This window comes from Urocampus carinirostris, chromosome 13 (assembly GCF_059441175.1).
Source record: "Urocampus carinirostris isolate Australia breed hairy pipefish chromosome 13, RoL_Ucar_1.0, whole genome shotgun sequence".
NCBI lineage: Eukaryota > Metazoa > Chordata > Actinopteri > Syngnathiformes > Syngnathidae > Urocampus > Urocampus carinirostris.
This window is the reverse complement of record NC_142361.1, coordinates 22,282,679-22,304,751: the sequence shown is the minus strand read 5'-3', so window position 1 is coordinate 22,304,751 and position 22,073 is coordinate 22,282,679. Positions and strand designations below refer to the sequence as shown.

General features: G+C 37.4%; 1 protein-coding gene across 3 annotated transcripts; it reads left to right on the top strand.

Moving 5' to 3' along the window:
• Window positions 1-2,147: 2,147 nt before the first annotated feature.
• kndc1 (kinase non-catalytic C-lobe domain containing 1) lies at window positions 2,148-21,779 on the top strand. 3 transcript variants are annotated; one of them, XM_088351178.1, is made up of 16 exons: window positions 2,148-2,182; window positions 3,526-3,615; window positions 6,572-6,924; window positions 7,426-7,516; window positions 7,587-7,684; window positions 7,759-7,943; window positions 10,960-11,070; window positions 11,156-11,303; window positions 12,554-12,697; window positions 12,819-13,013; window positions 13,216-13,298; window positions 14,638-14,797; window positions 16,200-16,322; window positions 16,480-16,539; window positions 17,439-17,596; window positions 21,197-21,779. In XM_088351178.1, exons 3-16 carry the CDS (start codon window positions 6,574-6,576, stop codon window positions 21,423-21,425), a joined length of 2,136 nt encoding a protein of 711 aa, XP_088207304.1. In that variant the 5' UTR covers window positions 2,148-2,182; window positions 3,526-3,615; window positions 6,572-6,573; the 3' UTR covers window positions 21,426-21,779. The 3 variants fall into 3 exon arrangements, with proteins under 3 accessions (XP_088207304.1, XP_088207306.1, XP_088207305.1); XM_088351180.1 differs by lacking the exon at window positions 16,480-16,539; XM_088351179.1 differs by lacking the exon at window positions 2,148-2,182 and having other exon boundaries at window positions 3,577-3,615; window positions 6,569-6,924.
• Window positions 21,780-22,073: the final 294 nt, after the last annotated feature.

Here is a 22,073-nt window from a genome sequence, read left to right as displayed (position 1 = left end):
GGTCCCGTTGAAAGTAATCCAAGGAAAAAAGTGTATATTTCCAAAGGTAAGGGTGGGAAAAATATATCAGATGAACACATTTACTCACGCAACTCCTTTTTCTTTAACCAACTTTTTACCCCCTATTCTTTCCTTGTCTGTCCCTCACCTTTAGCGGTCCCCACTTAAACTCGGCACCCCGCGTTTGTTCCGTCCCTCACTTTTCGTTCATCCGTGCAAATCATGTCAGAATAAGTGTCTAAAGTAAATACAAATAAATACTTTACAAAAATATACAGTTGCAAATACATATTGTACATGGGTTACACATATTTACAAAGAAAGACGGTACAAAGAGAGAGTTTTCAAAGCTTTAATAATAATAATATAGCTTTCATCCCAAACTGTGCCTGTGACAGGGCAGTTAATGGTAGCAACACTCGAGCGCCGCTGGCGGCCATTAGAAAAATTACATAAATTGGCCGCATCACTGAATAAGCCGCAGGGTTGAAAGTTAGGGAAAAAAGTAGCGGCTAATAGTCCGGAATTTACGGTATATCAAATTATTAGTGCGATTAAAGAAAAACGTTATTATAAGGAGGTTCATGTTTTTGGTTCCTTTTTTTAAAGTTGCTGAAGAAACAGACATCTATGTATTTTTCAAATCCACCTCCAAATATTAAAAATAATCCACATTATAACCCAGTGATGGGTGGTCAAGGGAAGCAGATCAGGGAGGGCCTCCTTTGTCATTGTAAAAATAAACGATTTGAACTAAATTAAATTGTTATATTTATTCAGTGTTTAACTTCATTCTCATTTATCTCCAATATTTTGGATTTTTTTTCATAATCTCTGAAATTTTACCCTATATTATAATTATTACTCATACAGTTAGTATGTAATGCATTACTGTGCTGAGTATCTGCAGATCCAAAGTGAGGCACGCAATTCTCTTATCTCATGGCAAAGTACGATAGTGAGACCAATAATTATGATTTGGCTAATACTTTAGCCCTAAAGATAACATTAGTGATAGTCTTAGAAAGCTAACAGTATGGCAAACCATCCAGTAGTTTGTTTTACGTTGCATAGACTTGTTTTTATAGTAAGTGAACGGAGCAGCACACATTCTACATTTATAAGTTAAGGAAAAACATTTTTTTTTTCTATGCTACGGTTTTTATATTTTGTTTGTTTTGATCTGCCAATCAAACGAATAATAAGATGTAGGTTCGTTTATTTGTAAATCTGACTGTGCCTCACCGCATGTTACTGATACCATCAGTTGTGAAACTTTGTCTCGGAGTTGACATCCATTGATAAGAACATTTTCCACTGGAATGATTATTTTCAGAATGTTTCTTTGGAAATTGTCCTTTTTCACATAAATCATTTAACCCATAAATTACACTTTTTTTTCCCAAGCATGCAGTTAATTCAAGAGGTTTGTTGAGAAGTACAAGGATTATATTAAATGGTTAATGTCATTAAGTAAATTTGCATTAATTTATGAAAATCTGAGACAATTGTTTTGAAAATACATGTTTGCATTCTGATTGTGTTGACAATGATATGTTCACTCATCCCAAATATTCTCTCTGTTGATGTTGTATAAAATCTTTGGCTCATGTTTTTCGGGATTTATTTTAAGTAAACTAACGATTCACTTTTACACTGATGTGTAACATGGAAATATGTTTAACTGAATAACTTCTTTGTTATTTTAACTATTTACCTCCATGCTGCCTGTTGTGCAAAACATTGATTTATCTAATCCCAATAAGATTGTACATAAAAATAAATGGGGCGGGGGGACACTGTTCAATAGCTAGACAAAGATAGTACAGTACAACAATTAATTAATTAATTAAAGGGTTTGGAAGTCCTTGTTTCAACATATTCACTGGATGCTAATTTTTTTTCTTTGGTTGTCAATTCCTGTATTATAAAAATGGTTTTTATTTTTCCTCCATCCCAGAGCTGTGTCGAGCACTTCACACATCAAGGGACAAACGCTGAGAATGTGTGGAACCAGCTGATCGGAAGGCTTCATTCGGTACACTCTATTTCATTCGTCACAGTTAAGACATTTTCATCATGTGTTTCCTTTTTCAGACAGTCACAAGATCCAATGGCGGCGACACTATGAGTAACGATGACACTAATTTGAGATGGAGTAAAGATACACCTGATATCAGTGGTAAGGAAGTTTGTTTTCCCTCTCAAAGTGTTCAATGGTGTGGACCTAGAATTATTAACACACTGTTTTTGGGCTTGAGTCAAGTATTCAACTCGTATGCGTGAATTTGTCGTAATATGTGCTTCATTGTTGTCAGCAGATAAAAAAAAAATTATGTTTCCTTAATTAAAATGCATCAGTGAGCAATTCATAGCTAGCAAATAGGAAGTTGTTTCTGGTTCTTGTAGTTTTTAACAGTTTAAAGTATATTTGATATTAACTCATCAGTTGTGAAATAAATGTATCATAACTTTTTGATTAACTTTTTATAGCTTGTGTTTAGCCTGCTTGAATGACCAAATTAAATGCAGCATTCCCTCGGTTTTCACCGTTATCTGTTCTATAATTCGGGTGGTGTATTAAGAGAATTTCCACAAAGTAGGAATTATCTATATTGCGTAGCACAATTATTCCGTTTACTTGTGTTAGTGCACAGGTATAGAGTCTCTCATATAGTTTATTTGATGGGGCGAAGCAATCTTGACTTGCTGTACAAAGACACATTATACCTACACATTCCAGCTTACTCGATAAAAAAGCCTAATGTGTAAAGGTTGTGTAAAACCTCTGCCCCCATGGTGAAAAAAACTACAGTCAAGTATAGTGGATGTAACAGTTGTATTCATTCATATGTACTGTAAGTCTCAGCATTTGCAAGCCACATACAGCACACCTTTTGAACAGACGGGACACACTTATGGAGCAAGTGCAAACAAGCAAGATACTTTGCTGACTTTAGTGAGTGACATTAATGAAATCATGAAAGTTAAATATGGAAACAACATCTATTTGTGTAATGACATTGCTTGTGCTTGCCTTTAATCAAATTGTTACAAACGGCATGTATATGGAGGGTTTTTTTTCACTACACATGTAAACGAACCATTAATTCAGATTGCTCCAGCCAGGAAATGTAAAGCAGCTCTCTGATTGGTTTGTGTGTACTGAGTGTCTCAAAGTGACTAGAAACAAATCTGTGATGCACTGAGGATGCCAAAGTCGAACCATGCTATGGTGCAGGAACAATGAAGAAATCTGTAAATTCATCTTGTAATAACACACCAAAACTTTATTTATTAGCACCACCTTCGACCATTATTTTGCTTCCTCTATTTAAAAAAATGTCCATTTTAAAAATGTCAAATTTTAAAAATACAAATGAAAGGAATCTTAATAATTGTATTTGATACCCAGCTATAGCCAGTCTATCTCTTAGACTTGAAAAGTAAGCATATCATTTTATATCATCATTTTCTCTTTCATCCAATTAACTTTTTTTTTTTAAAATTCTGGTCAAACAACAGTGGGCCACAGCACCAAGGAACCTTCAGTTTCACAATCACATTATGCACCCCCATTATACTGACCAAAGAAGGGGAAGAGAGCTGACACAAGTAAGAAGTTTGATATATTCTATTATTTATCTTTAAGACTGTCATTTATAATTCATTTTTGTTTGCAGGTGTTATCTTTTATTTCATGACTTATTCTGACAAATGGAGAATAAATTCTCCATTAAAGATCATTGCTGTAATTGATGATTTGTTTACCCAGAGTACACTAAATTCAAATTTTCTGCTATCATGGAAACGATGATGGTCAATGATATTAGCATTTTATGCAAAAAGTGCATCTTCACTGGATTTGTGTTTATACTGTATGCATTGCACATACATCAGTTAATTGTGCGTGACATACGCATAATGAAACCAGCGTTTGCATCTAATGTTACCCATGGAAACAAGGTTTTGTTTGAAGGTTGAGCATTGTAAATTCACATTAATGAGGTATGTTGTACCTACTCTCCACTGTTAATGATCTCCACTTGTAATGATGTGTAAATCCCTTGAGGAGGAAGGACTTAGGTGTGTGAATGGAAACACGAATGAAGGGAAGCCATTGTTATCATGTTTCTTTTTTAATTTAGCAAAAACAAAAGAGGATTTAACCGACGGTCAAGATCTTTCAGTTCACTTGTTTCCATGCTCTTTTGTGTGACAATCTTCTATAAGAATCTTTAATTAGCTGCTTTGGTGTAATATCCCATCTTTACGGTGAAAGAGATCACTGCTTTTGTCAGGTAGCTTGGTCATTGATATGAATCACCTTTAGAAGGCACAAACATGTATTGCTACAGGACTTCAGTTGCCGACGGCCGCGGCGTGCCCTCCGCCAACGTTGGCTTTTTCCTCGTGTGTGCTCCCCAGCGGCACTGCGCTACTATCTCGTGTGTTTGTGTGGCTCTTTCACAAGTTGTTTTTTTCCTTATGTTGGGATTTTAGAGTTTTTCCTTGTCCTCATGTAGGTTTCAGATCAGGGAATGGTGTAATAGAAGTATGTAGTCTTTTCAGCCCTTTGAGACTTAATGTGATTAAGGGCTACACAAATAAATATGACTTTACCTGACTTGACATGCGTATATAGGAATTTACAAAGTATCCGTTTTCTGGACGTTCAAATTGCTTCAGTTATTTATGCACATTCTCACTGTGAAGACGATGGGTCACATACAGAACAGTATGTGCACCTAAACATTCTGTGACCACCACCAAACATACACTCACTGTGTGAGTAGTACTGAAAGCAAACGGTATGAAGTACCTTGCGCAGAGACACAAAAATACATGAGTTTAGAGCATTGGATTCAAGCCTCATTTTGAAGAGAAGATCCTTCACAACTTGTTATTTTATAGCACTTCCTTTTCACACATAATTTCACACTGTCATTGAGTTTTAGAAACTGAAATGTTGATTATTATGCTGTGGTCTAACATGTATGACAATTTATTAATTTACATCCAAATTATCATTATATAAATTGTAAACAATTTAACAATGTAATCATTTAGACCAAGTTAAACCACGGAATTGATTTTGTTCTTTTGAATAGAGATGTCCAACATTTGTGCCCATAAGTGTGTGTTTGTGTATGTATATGTTAATACATGTGAATATTTTTTTGTATATGTGTACATATATAAACTGACCCAATGACATCTGCTTTTGCTGACTTTTGACAATCCGACGGATATGCGCGAGGCAGACGTAACAATAGCCCAACTTGTCAAATATTTTTCAGGTGTATTCTTTCCACAAACTCCGAGACGTCATTGAATTTTGCTAAAATGTCTTTAATTTGGGATGATTGATTGATTGCACTGGTTGCCAGGCAGATTTGAAGTGATAGCCAGTTGTTTACGTTCAGGAAATTCTGGTGCGTACCGTACTGTATTTTTGACTTTGTAACTAAAGGCAATCTTCGTAACTAGGGGCAATATTTTTCTGTTCAAGTAATTCTAAACCAGAAACCTTCGTATGTAGAGACAATCGTAAGTAGAGGTACCACTGTAAATATGTCTATTTTATCTAGACCAGTACAAACTGTGGACTCTTTAGCAAAACCTAAACTGCTGATACTGCTGGATGTTTCTTTTTAAACACAATATACAAATACCTTTAATTAAATCAAATCAAAATGTATTTGTAAAGCACTCTTCAGCCAATGAATTGCCACTCTAAGTGCTGGATAAATACATTTAGTGTACAATGAGACAAGAAAATCCTCTCATTTCCCCCACCCAACAAATCGGAACACAAAATACACAAACACACACAAGGGTTAAAATAAAATAAAAAATCATTAAATAATAATACAAACAGAATTATAGGATATTTACAGTTATGGCAAGGCACACACTGACCATGTGAGAAAGGGGACATGAGTCCAATGTTAATTAAGGCATTTTGTGTAAAATTGGATTTAGCTAAAGGTCTTTTTCCATTTTCATTTCTTGTCATTTGTAGTTTGAATTGTGTAAGGCCATAATAATATCTGCCTGTATATCCTATAGCAATACCTTATAGTAAGTGTATTGGCCTGAAACATGGTATTAGTCATCACACTTTACTGTGGCCATAAGAAATCAAAACTAAACAAATTGCGTCATTGTATTAACCCTAAAAATGCCTGAGGTCTTTTGGTTTTTAAAGTGTATGTTTATACTATTGAGGATTGTTGGAATTAGGCATAGTTCTCCGATTTTCAAGTCTACCCACAGTTTATGTCTTGAATGGGATCTTTTGTCTAAAAAAATGTCTAACAGGGTTGATTCAAAAATGACATAACATTTTAAAAAGGCTGAAAGTTCTGCTCTAATCACTTTTATCGGTTTTCATAAACCGTTTTATTGTGCATTTAGTACTAATCTGCAGTCCAGAACGAATACATTTTGCAATGTTTTACCCATTCTTCTTTTTTTCTTCTGTCTTTTTTTCACCGCCCATGTGATTCAGTCAGCTCTTTGTTTCTTGTCTCTGACCCTTCTCCTCACTCCTCTTTGATGCTAGCAGACATGGACGAAGGCTCGGACGCAGGGCTCACTGAAGGAAGAGACCACTTTGCTGGGGATAGCAATGGAAGCCATTCTCAAGTTTATTGCCATTCTGAAGAAAAAGAGAGCTTGCCCGTTATTTGTGATGAGCCGACAAGTCCCGGTTGCCCTGAGGAGAAAGAGGACTGCGATTCTCTGCTTTCAGATTTGTCTATCTCATCGGGATACAGAGCTGATGTAGCAGACCCATACTTTATGCCGGCATGGGACTTGGCTTTTTTTGGAGAGGACTGTTTTAGCTCTGAGGTGATCCAGTACGCCTCCGGACTTGGCCAATATAGTGGATCGTCATGCCTGGAAGAGAAAACGCAGGTGGGTAGAAATTTGAGCTTTAAGTGGAAATCATGATGATGATTTTAAATGATTATGAAACTAACATGCTCTACACTAAAATGGAATTGCACTTCATTTTATTTGCCAGAAGTGGAGCACAGTCAAGCTTTGGGGTAAATAAGATGTGAGCAGATGAAGATAATTTGCATTTTATTTTTTTCCAAACTGCCCTCAGAATATTAAAACACTGGAACTTACCCCCTGTCTTTGTAAGTTATTATCATTTGCAAATGAATACTAATGAATTTTCTTAGTATTTATTTACACACTTTGGTGACCTACTTTTCTGTCAGAAGGCTCAAAATAACAGCAAGCAAATCGCCGCAATCCTACAACGGATGCAATTTCTCAGTTTACTTAAAATAATCTGTTGCAAATTGTCGGTACAGCAATGACAGCTGACAAAGTTATCGGAGATGCCCGGACGTGTATCCATTCATTAGTGAATTGGAAGATGTGGGTGACTTTTGTGTTTTAAAGGAGCTCCAGCAACAACTCACCATTGAAACGAGAAATCTTAAGAAAATGAAAACTTTCTACTTGAAACTTATACAAAAAGAAAGAAAAAAAGGTGTGTTGCCAGTCAATTAGGTATTTTGGTGACATTTGTGTTAAATAAAAATGATTATTCTGTCCTACAGGTTCTGAGAACAAAAGTATACTGTCCAAACTCAAGGCCGAGCTTGATGAACTGAGATCCAAAGTGACCTTCTTGGATAATGTCAAGAAATACCTGGAGGTTTTATGAAAGTTATTTTACCCCATTAGTCATTGTATTTGTGAGCATACAAGTGAAATATAAATTACACTCAGACGCAGAGTATGGATCAGTGGGGTTTGGACGTGGCAGATCTTCCTTCGTTAAATGCTTGTGGGCTGAACGCTTCGGCCGCCCGAATGTTTGAAGAGTCTTCTTTCTTGAGCTTTGCGACTTGCAAAGGGAAAAGAACTCTGCAATCAGGAACTCCCCCTGGTCTCATGGCGTACCTCTATGCAAGGTATTATTAAATCGGAATACTTTCTACTATACCACAAAAAGAGTTCGGATTCCTATCAGAATCAAACGAAAGTTTAGTTGTTATGGCCGTGTGTTTATTTTGATGGTTAAGTGACTTGTTCAACAGCACCTCAACAGTTCTGGGGAAGTTACTTTCTTCTCTCCAACAATCAGTCTCTGTGTTTTGTTTTGTTTTTCCATCCGTAGCAGTAGTTTACTTTGTATGCTCCCTAAGGACAAATTCTAAGAAAACCGGTCTAAATCATAGAGCTTGCAAGCATTTGGTAGCCAAGGTTTAAATTAATGGCATATTCTAAGAATAGCTAGCTATTGACAGGCAGAGTATTAAAGAACTATTTTGTAAAGTGGAATTCAACTTAAAGGATTTCCTGGTAATCGTATATTAGATGGTCTAAACAAACCCTTTTTCCTCGAATATGAGTTAAAAAGCAATACATTCCTGTTTGAATCCATAAACATACATTTTTAATACTTGTAGGCTGAGAAATTTGCATTTATTTGATATAAAATGATCCTTATTTTAATTGTCGACCGTCTTACTGCTACTGATACCACAAAAAAAGGCTTGACAAAAATGAGTACATAAACTGTTTGGTCACGTTGAGTCTATGTAGTTTATATTCCTACTTGTGCTTTTTAGCACTCGTTTTTTGGTTGCACTACACAATACAGCTATATAGAATAAAATAGAATAGTGTATAGTGGTTAAATTTAAACTCTGTCCCTCTAAAATCTAAAACACTTCTCTTCAGGAGCTGTGTCTTTAATACAATATAATTGATAGCTCCTATATTCTCCGCTGTATCTGCACTTGGACATGCTCAACATGTGTAAACAATCTTTACCAATCTCTTTCTGTGGCGTGAAATGGCAGATGTCAACTTACATTTGCAGGACAGTATCGCCATTTACTGTTAAGAAATATTTTTTTCTTTTATTATCATCATTTTCCAAAGGCAAAGGCCCACGACCCACTGAAAACAGGTCCACGATCCACTTTTGGATCGCAATCCACCAGAGAAACACTATTTTAGATCAAAAGAGAAGGCCATAAGAGCAACAAGGACGTACCACTAATTCTAGAATGATTATTATCTTTCACTCAATTGAGACTTAGCTTTCAGTCGCCATTTGACAAAACTTTATTCTGTGTTGAAGTGGATTACCTTTTTGCTCCTGTTTTGACAGACCAAGAAAATGCAATTTGGCAACTCATTTTGTGTTTACCATGTGCCTGCTTTTGAATGCAGCCGTGTGAATTTCCCTGCGGGGATGAATAAAGTATCTATCTATCTATCTAAAATATTTACTCCGAAATCCACGCTAACGCCGACAGATAAATAGGAATCCGCCTTAAACATTTGTGCTTTCATGGACATTGCTCCTTGTAATCTGTTAGTTTTGCGTTTACAAATGAACAGACTAGCGTAACATGATTCCCAATAATAGTCAAGTCAAGTCAAATTTTTTTGTCTGGCCCTTAATCACAAAATGTCACATATTAACCCTCCCCTTTCAATTGACACCTTTTCCATGATGAGGGTCTGTTCATGCTAATTTTATTCATGCACAAAGCACACAGTCACATTTAACTTGCATCTTCTTCTACACGTATATTCCACCTATCTCACTCTTACCTGTCTGCTCCCAAGAGCCAAGAAGAGATCCGCAGGCTCGAGAGCGTTCTCCATTCGGTCCCCAGTTCTGTGGAATGCTCTTCCCCCTGATATTTGATCTGTAACCTCAGTGGAACTGTTTAAATCTAGGCTTACATCACTTTTCTATTCTATAGAATACGAATAACCCATCTTATGTTGACAATAGCTGTGTATTATTTGTTATTGCAACATCCATTGCAGCCTGGTCATCCTCATGTACGGTCCCTTCTCAAGGTTTCTTCATTGGCGGCAGTAGCTCAGGAGGTAGAGCGATCGTTTTAGGATTAAGGGATCCCAGTTCGAATCCCGGCTTGTCCGTGTTACATGCCGAAGTGTCCTTGGGTAAGACACTGAACCCCCAATACCCCCAATAAGCAGGTTAGCGCCTTACATGGCTGCACAGATCACGGCTGCTATTGGGAAATGTGAAGCACAATGTAAAGCGCTTTGGGAAGTCATTGACTTGAAAAGCGCTATATAAATGCAGATCATTTCATTTCATTTCATTGTCCTCATGTTGAGGTTTTTGAGTTTTTCCTTGCCCTCATGAAGGTTTTAGATCGAGGGTGGTCTAATAATAGTCTGTGGTTTGCAATAATCTGTGGTCTCTTCAGCCCTTTGAGACTTTTTGTGATTAAGGGCTATACAAAAACGCATGACTTGACTTGACTTGCTCGGGCGCCCCTGGCGGCCGTTAGAAAAAAAGTACATAAATTAGCCGCATCATTGCATAAGGCACAGGGTTGAAAGCTTGGGGAAAAAGTCCTGGCTTATAGTCTGAATTTCATGGTACACACCATGGCTTAGTTTAGAAAAAAACTGAACATGTGCCAATTTTATCTGGTTCAACTGCACTTTAGCCACCATGACATGAGTAGAAGTATGTTATACTTATGGCTTTAAAAGTTCAAGGCACTGTGTAAACGAATTAAAGCAAGTGTCTAGTCCTTCAGACATAGAATTCCTTTCACTTAGATCAAATCAATTTTCCGCCTTTGCACAATGATCTAATTGTAAGCATCAGTGAGGCCTCAAAAAAAAGGAAATGGACACTTCTGACCGCACACATGCATGTATTTCTTTCTGTTCCTCTCTCTCAGCAGGTAGTTATTTAGAAACATGAAATTTTTGGGAAGAATTCAACAGTTTAAATTATAATCTTAACAACAACATTTTATTATATAGTATCGACAGCATTTTCAGGGTAATTGGCACATTTATGCATCAAACCTGGCTCTGTGTTTGCAAGAGAGAGAGAGTCTATTGTGCCTGAAATAGAGAGTATTATTACGGCTTGATTAAACAGTTAGTATCATGCCACATTTTTTCTTTACACAGAAATTCTGCTTCAGAGGGCTACATCCAGCAGTTTCTGTATACATATCGCTTTTTCTGCACTCCTGAGCAGTTACTTAGGTTCATTATGGAGACGTTCCTCGGTGCAGTGAGGTAATGCAGAATGAAAGGCTCAGTTTCAAATGCTTATTTACATCAACTCATTCATATGAACATACTGTTTTGGTTTTGATGTCAGACAAGGTGCAGACAGACCTGAAAACAGTGCTAACATCATCCATCGGAGTTTGGATTTCTTGAACATGTGGATTCTGGATTGCAAAGTTGTTGACTTCACACCAAAGTCCAACCTTGTTGAGGTTTTGGAAAACTTTCTTTGTAGTGAGGTAATGACACAGTCATAAAACATGCCTCTATATCAGGGGTGGGAAAACTATAGCCCAGGGGCCACATTTAGCCTGTTAGATGTTTATTTCTTGCCCAACCAAATGAAAATGGTAAATATATAAAGCTAAAATGGATATGTTATATATACACTACTAATATAATATGTGTTCTTTTTTGTGCCTTTCTTAATCTCAGTTTCCCTTCTTGTGTCCCCATAAAAACTATATTTTTCAATCGCTCAAGGCCTACATTTAAATAGATGGTTTCATTTAAGCATGTTTTTGTCATCTATCAATACATTAATGAATTAAATTATTTATTGAAATGTTTATTAAATGTCATGCAAATAAAGAAAACAATTTTGAACTAGACCTCTTGCATTTTCGTTTTTTAAATGCAATGTATCAAATTTAGTGCTTAAAAAGGGAGATATTATATTACTTCAATAACTTTTAATTACAATTTTTAACTATGAATTAATACATGTATACGTTGCGATTTTTCCAAACCATTAAGCACGGCAGCGCAGTGTTTAGCGCATGTGCAGCACAGTTCTGAGGTCATGATATCGAACCTTCCTGTGTGGAGTTTGCATGTTCTCCCCGTGCTTGCGTGGGTCTCCTCCGGGCACTTCGGTTTCCTCCCACATTCCAAAAACATGCATGTCAGGTTATTTGGCCGGCCCAATTTGTCCCTAGGTGTGAATGAACGAGTGAGTTGTCTGTCTCTGTGTGCCCTGCAACTGGCTGGCAACCAGTCAGGGTGTCCCCTGCCACTGCCTGAAGATACCTGGGATGGGCTCCAGCACCAGTTCAGAGTGTCCCCTGCCCACTGCCCGAAGATAACTGGGATGGGCTCTAGCACCCCCGCAACCCTACTGAAGATAAGCGGTACAGATAATGGATGGATTTTTCCAAACCAATTACATAAAATGAGCACTTTTTAAACACTGTACAATTAAATATAACTCGTGCATGTAAAGGCAAACGAGAAAAATGGGATCAGCTTACGTTATGCTTTTACCTCATGTATTGCTGAGGTATAGGATTCAAGACTCTGCATAAGCATATCCATAAAATTAAATGCATCCATCAGATTTTTATCCCCTCCTGCTCAGTCCCATTTGCAAAATATTTTACCCCATGCGGCCCACTACTATTATTTTGCCCGCCACTGCTCTAGATCAAAATGAATATAATTTCCTAAGGACAATGCACTTCCTCTCATCTAGCTTCTTGTTTTGACCCAGGTTATTCCTGTTTCTAGTCGAGGAGAGGTCCTTCTAGCTGCCCTCCAATGTCCTTCATGGTCGATGTGGAGCAAAAAAAGCCCAACTGAATGTGTTGCACGGTCGTTTTGCATTCCATCCTCTCCTGAGGATCATGCAACAAAGGTAATAAATAGCTAAAACGTCCTATTTTCATTCCTTATCAAGGGAAATATGTTCATCTTTTTCTTATTTTAATCATTAAAGCTCCCCTTTCCACTCTGATTTACATGCATGTGATCTTAAGGGGAAAGAATCGATAGTGCTGCAACCTTCAGCATCCACAGAAAAAGAGAGGGATTTCTCCGTTGCTTCAGCATTACCAGTGCCTTGCTACATCACCCTGGAACATGCACCTTGCACCTGTCATGAGAATCTCCCCTTCAGCCAGACACATTACAGTGCACAGCATATTGCTCAGCAACTTACTCTTCTCCAGCAGGTATGGAAAAGACACGTTTTCACCATTTATTTTACCACTTACTGGTTTGGCAGTGGCGTATGGAAGACATATTTTTTTTCATCTTATTTAATATAAATAGGAAATGTGGCGTTCTGTAATGATTTTCGTCTAGCGCTAGAGGGAAGTATTTCTCTATGGATGTTTGATTGATAGTTTACATATGCCATCTTTTCCAATGCAGGACATTTTCCACAGATGTCACCCGGTTCATTTCCTCAATTCCAGAATAAATGGCATCAGAGACAACCCCTTAAGAATAAACAAGTAACGTTTCCAGCTTTTTATCATATTATTTTGTTGCTGGTGAAAAGCAATTCCAAGCTCTGCATTATTTTCAACCTTTTTTACTCTCGACTAGAGGTTTCATACTGCGCAATTGAAGGATACATGGGCCACTTATGTTTTTTTAACAGGTGCACCAATATACACATTTGAATCAGTCTTGTTTCTGCTTTCAGACTGAGACCAATACTATTAGATCTGTTTCTTAAAAATTACAACCTGTTTATGTGGTGTGCCGTGCGCAGATATTTCATGTAACAAATGGAAACACTGGAATAATTGATTCACATTTTTTTCCTTCTTTTATCCCAATACAAGGTTACAATAACAACTACGTAATAATGCAATTTAAAACAGACAAAAAAGGGCTGACAGTAAAATGCCAGAGCTTATCTTAGTTAGTCTAAACATAGGCATGCAGGGTGCCTGACTACAAAAAGTGTCTATATGACCAAAAACTAATGAGACAACATCCACAAACAATTATGAACAAATGAAATAATATGAAATGAAATGAAAAATGCAATTTAATGCCTCTGAGCATGTGTCCCTCTACCATAGCATCTGTCCAAGCATCCATCCATTTATTCACTTCATACACTCATTCACATGTGTCTTACATTTTTGTATCCATAATGCACTTTTAGATGAATTGTGTCTATCATGATTTCAATCACTGACACAAGAGAGGGAGATAGAGATGACAAGAAGTCCCAGAGTGTGTTGTAAATTTAGAAAGTGAATACTTTATTTTAAAATCTGAGCACTTTTTTGTTGGACTACAAGCAACTACCTGATCTTGGTTTCCTCTATTTGCTTTTCAATGTTACATTGATCATTTATCTTAAACAAACTTTTGTAATTGTATTTGAATTTAGTTCATTTTGTCTTTTATAAGCATTTTTGGTATTGACGTATGTTCCTGATTTGATTTTTCAACAGGTTATTATTAGTAACTGTATCAGAATGCATTTTTCAAGTAATCCTGCAGAAGAATTTAAAAAAAAAAAAAAAAAAAAAGGGGGGGTTGATCCAATTCTAACTAATCGTAGTAGTTGCGGGCTGGTCGGTAGAGGTTAAATTGAAACTCTGTCGTGAATAATGAAAACAAAACCTAAAGAAATCATTAATGCAAAACAATGATCATAATTGAATATTGTAATTGAATTGTAAGACCCATTCCGCTTCATGGGAACCAGATAACCTGTCAGTTTTTAGCACCATCTATTAGTGAAACGTAAACACTGAAAATTAAAAAAAATATTTTAACATTTCGAATTTAACAGATCAGTATATTTTTCTTATCGTCCTTGTCCATCAGCACCTCTAGTTTGGGGTCCCATCATATTCCACCATCAGAGGGCAGCAGCATGCCACACAAGAAGACGCCAGCAGCATCCTCCCTCCAACAACTGGTTGCTTACTCTGACAGCGTGATAAAGTGGATCACCAGTGAAATAGTCAGATGTGAAACAGGCAAGGTGAGGCTTGAGATGATACCATCCAATCCAGTTTTTCAGTTACTGTAATTTGCACCATTATGTTTACATTTTTAATGAACAAATGATGATTCAAGTCATGTTTATTTGTATAGCCCTTAATCACAAAGAGTCTCAAAGGGCTGCACAGACCACAGATTATTGCAAACCACAGACAATTATTACACCATCCCCTGATCTAAAACCTACATGAGGGCAAGGAAAAACTCAAAAACATGTCAAGTCATGTTTAATTTTATAGCCCTTAATTTTCAAGGAGTGTCAAAGGGCTGCATAGACCACAGATTATTGCCAACTACAGACTATTATTACACCATCCCTTGATCTGAAACTTACATGAGGGCAAGGAAAAACTTGAAACCTCAACATGAGGAAAATGAAGAAACCTTGAGAAGGAACCGCACATGAGGTTATCCACCTTCCAGGATGACCAGGCTGCAATGGATGTTGCAATAATAAATAAAACACATATATTTTCAACATAAATTATAGGTTATTCATATGCTATTGAATAGAAGTGTATTTTAAGCCTAGATTTAAACAGTTCCACTAAGGTTGCAAATCGAATCTCAGTGGGAAGAGCATTCCACAACACCGGGGCCCGAATGGAGAACTCTCTCGAACCTGCGGATCTATACTTGGCTCTTGAGATCACTAGCAGATCAGCATTTTCAGAGCTAAGGCTCCAGACCAGAACACCGGGGGAAATTAAATCTGAAAAAAATGAGGGAGCAAGTCCATGCATGATTTTCTATAATACCAACAGAACCTTAAAATCACATCCTAAACTAACAGGGAGCCAATGCAGATTAGCTAAAATCGGGGTAATGTGATCAAACTTTCTTGTCTTAGTTAAAAGCCTCGCTGCAGCATTTTGTACCAGCTAAAGGCTCCTGATTTTGGACTTCGGGAGACCAGAGAGTAGTGCAAGTAGTAGAGCTCACATATGATTTATGGGGATCAAAACATGATTGCTTGATATTTGTGGGGACATAGTGCTTTTTTAAGTGATTGCATAATGGTTGTTGGGACAAATCAATAATTGCCTGATAATGGTGGGGACGAGTCCCGTCTGTCAATGCCAAAACTAGGCCCTTGTAAAGAATTAGCTAGTTGGTCAAATGGGGGAGTGTGGTGCAGTTTTAAATGAGTTCCTGTCAGTTAATGCATTCTATTGTATGGTGATAATTATTTGTGGATTAAAATGACAGGTAAAGGTTGTAGTCGCATTCAAAGCTATCTTGCAACGTGTGAAGAGTGTCGATCAACTCAGCTTTTGAAGTCACCTTTGCATTGAATTCTGTTCTCACCTTCACTTCCCAAACTAGTCTGACATAATCGTTTGTTTTTGTTTTTTCTCTCCCGGTGCTCTCCTTTCATCCAGGAACAAGTTGTATTGCTTACCAAGTATCTGCTGATTGGAAAGCATTGCTATGAAACCCGCAATTTTGCCACAGCCATGCAGGTCCTCGAAAGTCTAGACAACGAGATTGTCAGGCAACTACCAGTAAGGCTGACTTTATAATTATTTCTGTAATGTTTATATCTAAACATCTGTGGTCCCCGGGTATTTTAATTCCATGCCAGTGCTCAGCTTATGGGGTACTTCAAAGCTCCAAAATACATAATAAATATCTCCCAAAATCGTCCTTTTTCCATCGTAGGCTTGGAAACATGTGACCTCCAAGTTTCTTGACATCCTGGTAGAGCTACGAGCTGTGCAGGTACATGTGTGTGTGAGTGCATGTGCATGTGTATTATAGGACAGGGATCCCCCATCCGCAGTACTTTAGTGCCTTAGTTATTTTTCTCAGTGGAGGATCTGTAAGTGCGATGGATTCCGTCCAGCTTGGTAGTCGACGCCTCCGCGGGCTTGGAAAAAAAAAAGTCCCCACAAATAAAATAGGAAAATTCGTGTTTAGTTCGGGATCCCTTAAATCAATTGTTTGAGCTTTGGCTGGTTCAGGCTTCAATACCCCTCGGCTGGGTTGGGTCGGGCTGGATTTTTTGGGCCTGATCTTACCTCTAATTCACGGTCATCGTTAGTCTTATTATTATTATAGAGAAAATAGAATCATTTTCAATGACAATCTTATAATTTTATTTTTATTTGCTACACAGGGCCGTGAAGAGATTGTTTGACATTGAACCGTTCCGCAGCATAGAAAAGAATTGCAGAGAACTGAAAGCTCATCAGGCTATATTTGTGAAACTGCAAATAAAGCAGGTCTCAGTTGTTGGTTCTATTGTACAACATTTCTCTAAAAGATCCTGATAGATAAATAACCTCTTGTCAGGATGTTTAACACAAAGATGGCGCAAAGAGCAAATTTCTTTTTGAAAGCAGTCATTTGTACATCTTTAGAATTGTTCTTTTAGGTCAGGGAAATGTGCTTTACTTGTATTCTCTTTTTTATCTTTTTTTTGTTGTACACAATTTGCAAGCATCTCGAAATAGTCCTGCAGAATCCATCATGAAAATGTTATATTCCTCATTTAAATGATCATTTGAGGATTAATTCTATTGTCGGACTCCACCTGCAGCAATTGTTACACAACAGTGGATTTTTTTCTCTTTTTCCTCGAGACAAGATGGTCATTTGTGTATTAATGTTGCTTTCAGGTGTTTCTGAAGAGTGATGACATGTGCTTGATTGCGGTAGACCACAATAGGAGAAGGCCCACCCTGCCGTCTGCACATATCCTGGCCATGCACGTTCAACAGCTGGAAATTGGAGCCTTCACCATTACGAGCGGAGCTTTCAAGTGGACCAAACTTAGGTATTGATGTTTTTTCAACTGTTAAATCATCCACTATCATTAAGGGATATAGAATTCAAGTTCAAGATTTCAATCATATGGTGTTGGGCATTGACCCAAAAAAACCCAGCAAATTAATGAATAAATAAAAAGTAAATTTTAATAATAAATAATTATTTTTAATTAAGGGAAAAAATTAAAATGAAGTGTGTTTTTGAATTCACAAAACTGTGTTTTTTAATGATTAAAAAACATTTTCAAATGTAATACATTGTAGGTAACTTATATGTGGAAAAAATAAATTTTTCAAAATTATTATATAGAATTGATAAACGGCATACAGTATATACAAATCATGAAAATTTATAATATAAAGAAAATAAAAAATTATAAATTTCAAAATGAAAAACTTTTCAGAAATTAAATATCATAAATGACTATGATTTCAAATTAAAGACAGCAATTTATGATAGGAAAAACCAAATGCAAAGATACATAAAACGTGTAAAAAATGAAACTAGATATAAATATGAAATTCTTTTTTAAATAAATACATTATTACATTAAAAAATAGAACAAATAGATAGATAGATAGATAGATAGATAGATACTTTGTTCATCCCCGAAGGGAAATTCACATTTCCAGCAGCATCCCTGAGCTGAGAACAATCGAGAACAATCGAAAATAACACGGGAGCTGCTGGAGTGGCTGCCATTCGTAAATAGTGTAGAAGTATACAAGCCACTACTTTTTTTGCCACATTTTGAACTCTATATCTTTAAATGCGGTGCAACTTAATCGCTTTTTTTCCTGGTGGCATTTAGGAAAACAGTGAGCTGTTCTTTTCCCCAACAAATGCGCTGTAAATAGAAAACACCGTGGAGGTGTCTGGAAACATTCATGATGCCCTTTGAGAGAAATTAGTCCATGTTTTTGCCAATGTTATTCAAATACTACATAAAAGGAACAAAATGGTAGGTGTGACAGTACTTTATTAAATATTTACAACGTACTTACAATAATATTTTGGAGCAAGTTTTCTCACACATATCAAGTCCTTCATTTATGCATCCGAAATGAACAGCAGTGGAAGTTGTATATAAAAAATGCTACCCTTCTTTTTCCGTTCATCAACATTGTTTGCCCCATCGCTGAATCTTCCTTTAATCCTCAGGGAACAATAACAAGTGAATGCAATTTGGTTCATTACCGTTGCAACCAGCAGTGGCAACAACCCGAAAAGACACATTGCAATCAGGCACTATTCTCCACAGTATGGTTGCAGAATATGGTTGCCCAGTAGCTTTCGTCTAGAAATAAAAGACTCACATTTTACGCCAGAACACCCTCATTTGTGTTTTTTATGAGCACAATAGTAAATATGTGCCCGTCAGTGTTATCGCTATTGATAAATGTTCACATGAGCCGAGAACACGCAGTAAACAACCCAGAGCAAACTGAAAAACGACGCAGCTGAAAACGACGCTATGTGTGCAGATGCATGGCGCTAAATGACACCAAATTCCCCACGCGGTTGGCGGCAGGTGTCCGCCGAGCTTAAAATGTAAGAAATGGACAGGAATTAAATCATTTCTATGCCTCCTTAAGCCCACGCCTTAAAATCTGGTGCAGCTTGTACAAGGAAAAAAATCAGTTTTGTTCTTAAATTTTAGCATGTGGCTTGGAATCAGATGTGCTCTGTAATCCAGAATATATGGTAGTCCAAGCTAAAACCCTTCCAACTGAAAACGACTTGTTTAATGTATACAAGGTAGGAAAGCAAGGCAGAGGCCCAATTCTTTTTTTGTTTTCGGTCTTCTTCTCAAATCCAGTCGGATTGACCAGATGCTGAGTCACAGCAAGGGGCAGTTGGCTAGCAAGAATGCAGCTGTTGAATTAAGGGGTGGCACTGCTGTAGCAGATGGCACCCACGGGAGGCGAGTTAGATTGGAGAAAAAGGTTGCGGTCCAGATGCCTGTCAGCCGCTGGGGAGAACCAGATGCTCAGGTCACAAGTTTTGGCAGAGCTGCAGCTGGTTGGGCTGAATCGGGCTTCTTCATGTCGTTTCCGAATTGGGTCAAAGGGAAAAAAAGAAAGTATTGGGATTCGACATTAATACATTCTGAATTGAATATTGCAAGGTAAAATTAGTGGAAGAAATAAACCAATAGTAATTAGTTACTGGGTCCCAAACCCCCGAAACCACGGGTAGAAACACTTAAATTGTGTATGCCTATTAAACATTGCATACAGAATAGTATATAGTGAGTACTTCTTAAATGAAATATAAGTTTATATGTTTGAACAACACTTAAAATAAATATAAATGTGAATGAAAATGAAATTGTATTTCCCTAGGAGTGACATGACTAGAGCTGGTACATTTGAGTAGTCGGTGGATGCTGGGATTGGTGTAGACAGTTGATATGAAAGTCAAGACTTTCTTGCTATTCACCTTCTTAGCCTTAGTTAATTGTCTCGATAGTCAGTTGGTTACGGCTTTATGTATTAAAGGATCAGTGTATATTATTTGGCCCATTGAAATCCGTAGTGAGCGTGCAACCATAAACGAGCACTAAAAAGCACAAGGATGAATACAAACTAAAGAAACTTAATTTGACCAGACTGCACCATTTTTTTTAGCCAAGCCTTTTGCAAGCTTTTTGATTTGTCAAGTACCTGTAGCAGCAAGATGTTGGATAAAAAGGCCAGCTCCCTCTAAGTGAGCCTAGTGTTATGTAAAATAAATTTGTTTTTAAAAAATGCAGGTTTATATTGTAGTTCATGTATTTTTGCTTATTATTCAAATCCAGATTGTTTTTTTTCCCTGCTGCGGCGTCCTTAATAATACGCACTGTTCCCTTTCACAACTGTAACAATGTGTGTGCTTCCTTCTTATTTCTTTATTATCTTGAGCTTTGATTTCATTGTTTTAATCTTCTTGTTTCTTCCTTTAGCGTTGCTGCAAATCTTTGGACCCGTAGCTAAACAAATGCATTTTTACACAAGATTCTAAACAGAATGGAGGGGAAAAAAAGGGAGCATTGAGGGAGATAATTCATCGTATAAGATGTCAGCATCTTCTTGACTTCAACCAATAGCAGACAGGTATCTTAAGAGTCATAAGAAACGTGACTTGCGCAGTGATAGTCAAGAACACCTCAAAATTTGAATTTTGACATACTTGGACACGCGATATCATTTGTTTTTGTCGTTTAGCGAGGCAATGCCGTAACACGAGGCTGAAAAAACTTAATGTGATAATATCAAGTCACATTTATTTGTATAGCCCTAAATCACAGAAGGTCTCAAAGGGCTTCACAGACCTCCATTACAAAATCGCCTCATCTTAATGCTACATTAGGGTAAGGGGAAAAAACAACACTGAGAAGGGATTGCACATTAGTTTATCCTCCTTTCAGGTTGACTAGGCTGCAATGGATGTTGCAGGGGCATCATCAGACAATGCGCAGTGAACATCAACGTCAAAAATAAGTAATAGGAATCTTAAGCTAGGGGTGCCGTATCCCGGGGGTCTACTCTCTAGATCAAACCTTTTTCATGCTCTGTTTTTGCATTGCTCATCCTGTTTCCTTTTTACTGTCTTTGTCCCTTAAAAGGAACATAGCAAAGGTGGTGAGTCAGGTCCACACCTTCCAGGAAACCATTTTCAGCTACAGCCCAGACACGGACTTGCAGTCTTACCTTCGCCGCCGCATCGGCCTGCTCGGTTGTTCCGACCTTCCTCTGCAGCCTGCTGCTAATGATACCCACACCCAGCGGTCCACTGAGCGTCAAACAAGGAAGGTTGAGGAGACCCTCAGTAGGGTTAAGGCTTCCCTCCAGTGAGTCCTGCCCTGGCCCTCCGTCTCCAGGGCTCATTGCTAAAACACTGAATATTCTCTTATGTGTGAGCTCTCTTTCACTTTTTTCAAACGTCAGGTCAGAGCTACATAGGAACGCACAACAACCAGATGGTCATGAGTCAGGTGTTTCTTATACATAAAGATGTCAATCATTTTCTATATATTTGGGTTACTCTTTGCAACGCCTCAATGTGTATATATATATAGGACAGCAAACATACGTAGCGCAGCATAGATTGTGCCACAATGACAATATTTCTCATGGAAACATTTTGCGATTCACGTAAAAGATTACTTCAAAATGTATGCTTGTTTTTGTTGTGACAATGATAAAACAGAATATTCAGATTCAGATTCAGATTCAGATCTACTTTATTGTCATTCTAGTACACGTGTATACAGAACGAAATGTCGATGCATCTGACCCCCACAGTTTCCTTGAATGTACAGATATAAATAATGTTGTATTGTATTTTGGCTACGTATAGTATTTTACCATAGTGCCGATAGTGCAAGAAGAGTAGCTAACCAGATGCGCAAAATGGGCAGTCAGGTTAACAAGTCAGATATAGATCAGAGTTGTCAAAATAACTGGCCGGGAGCGTGCAGTCTTTACTTGGGGGCTGCCAGA

Excerpts from the sequence above, each read along its gene's own strand:
- kndc1 (XM_088351178.1), top strand. The coding sequence starts at position 6,574 with ATGGACGAAGGCTCGGACGCAGGGCTCACTGAAGGAAGAGACCACTTT. Across the intron at positions 12,698-12,818 it reads CTGAGGATCATGCAACAAAG|GGGAAAGAATCGATAGTGCT; the intron begins GTAATAAATAGC and ends TGTGATCTTAAG. Across the intron at positions 16,540-17,438 it reads TAGAGCTACGAGCTGTGCAG|GTGTTTCTGAAGAGTGATGA; the intron begins GTACATGTGTGT and ends TGTTGCTTTCAG.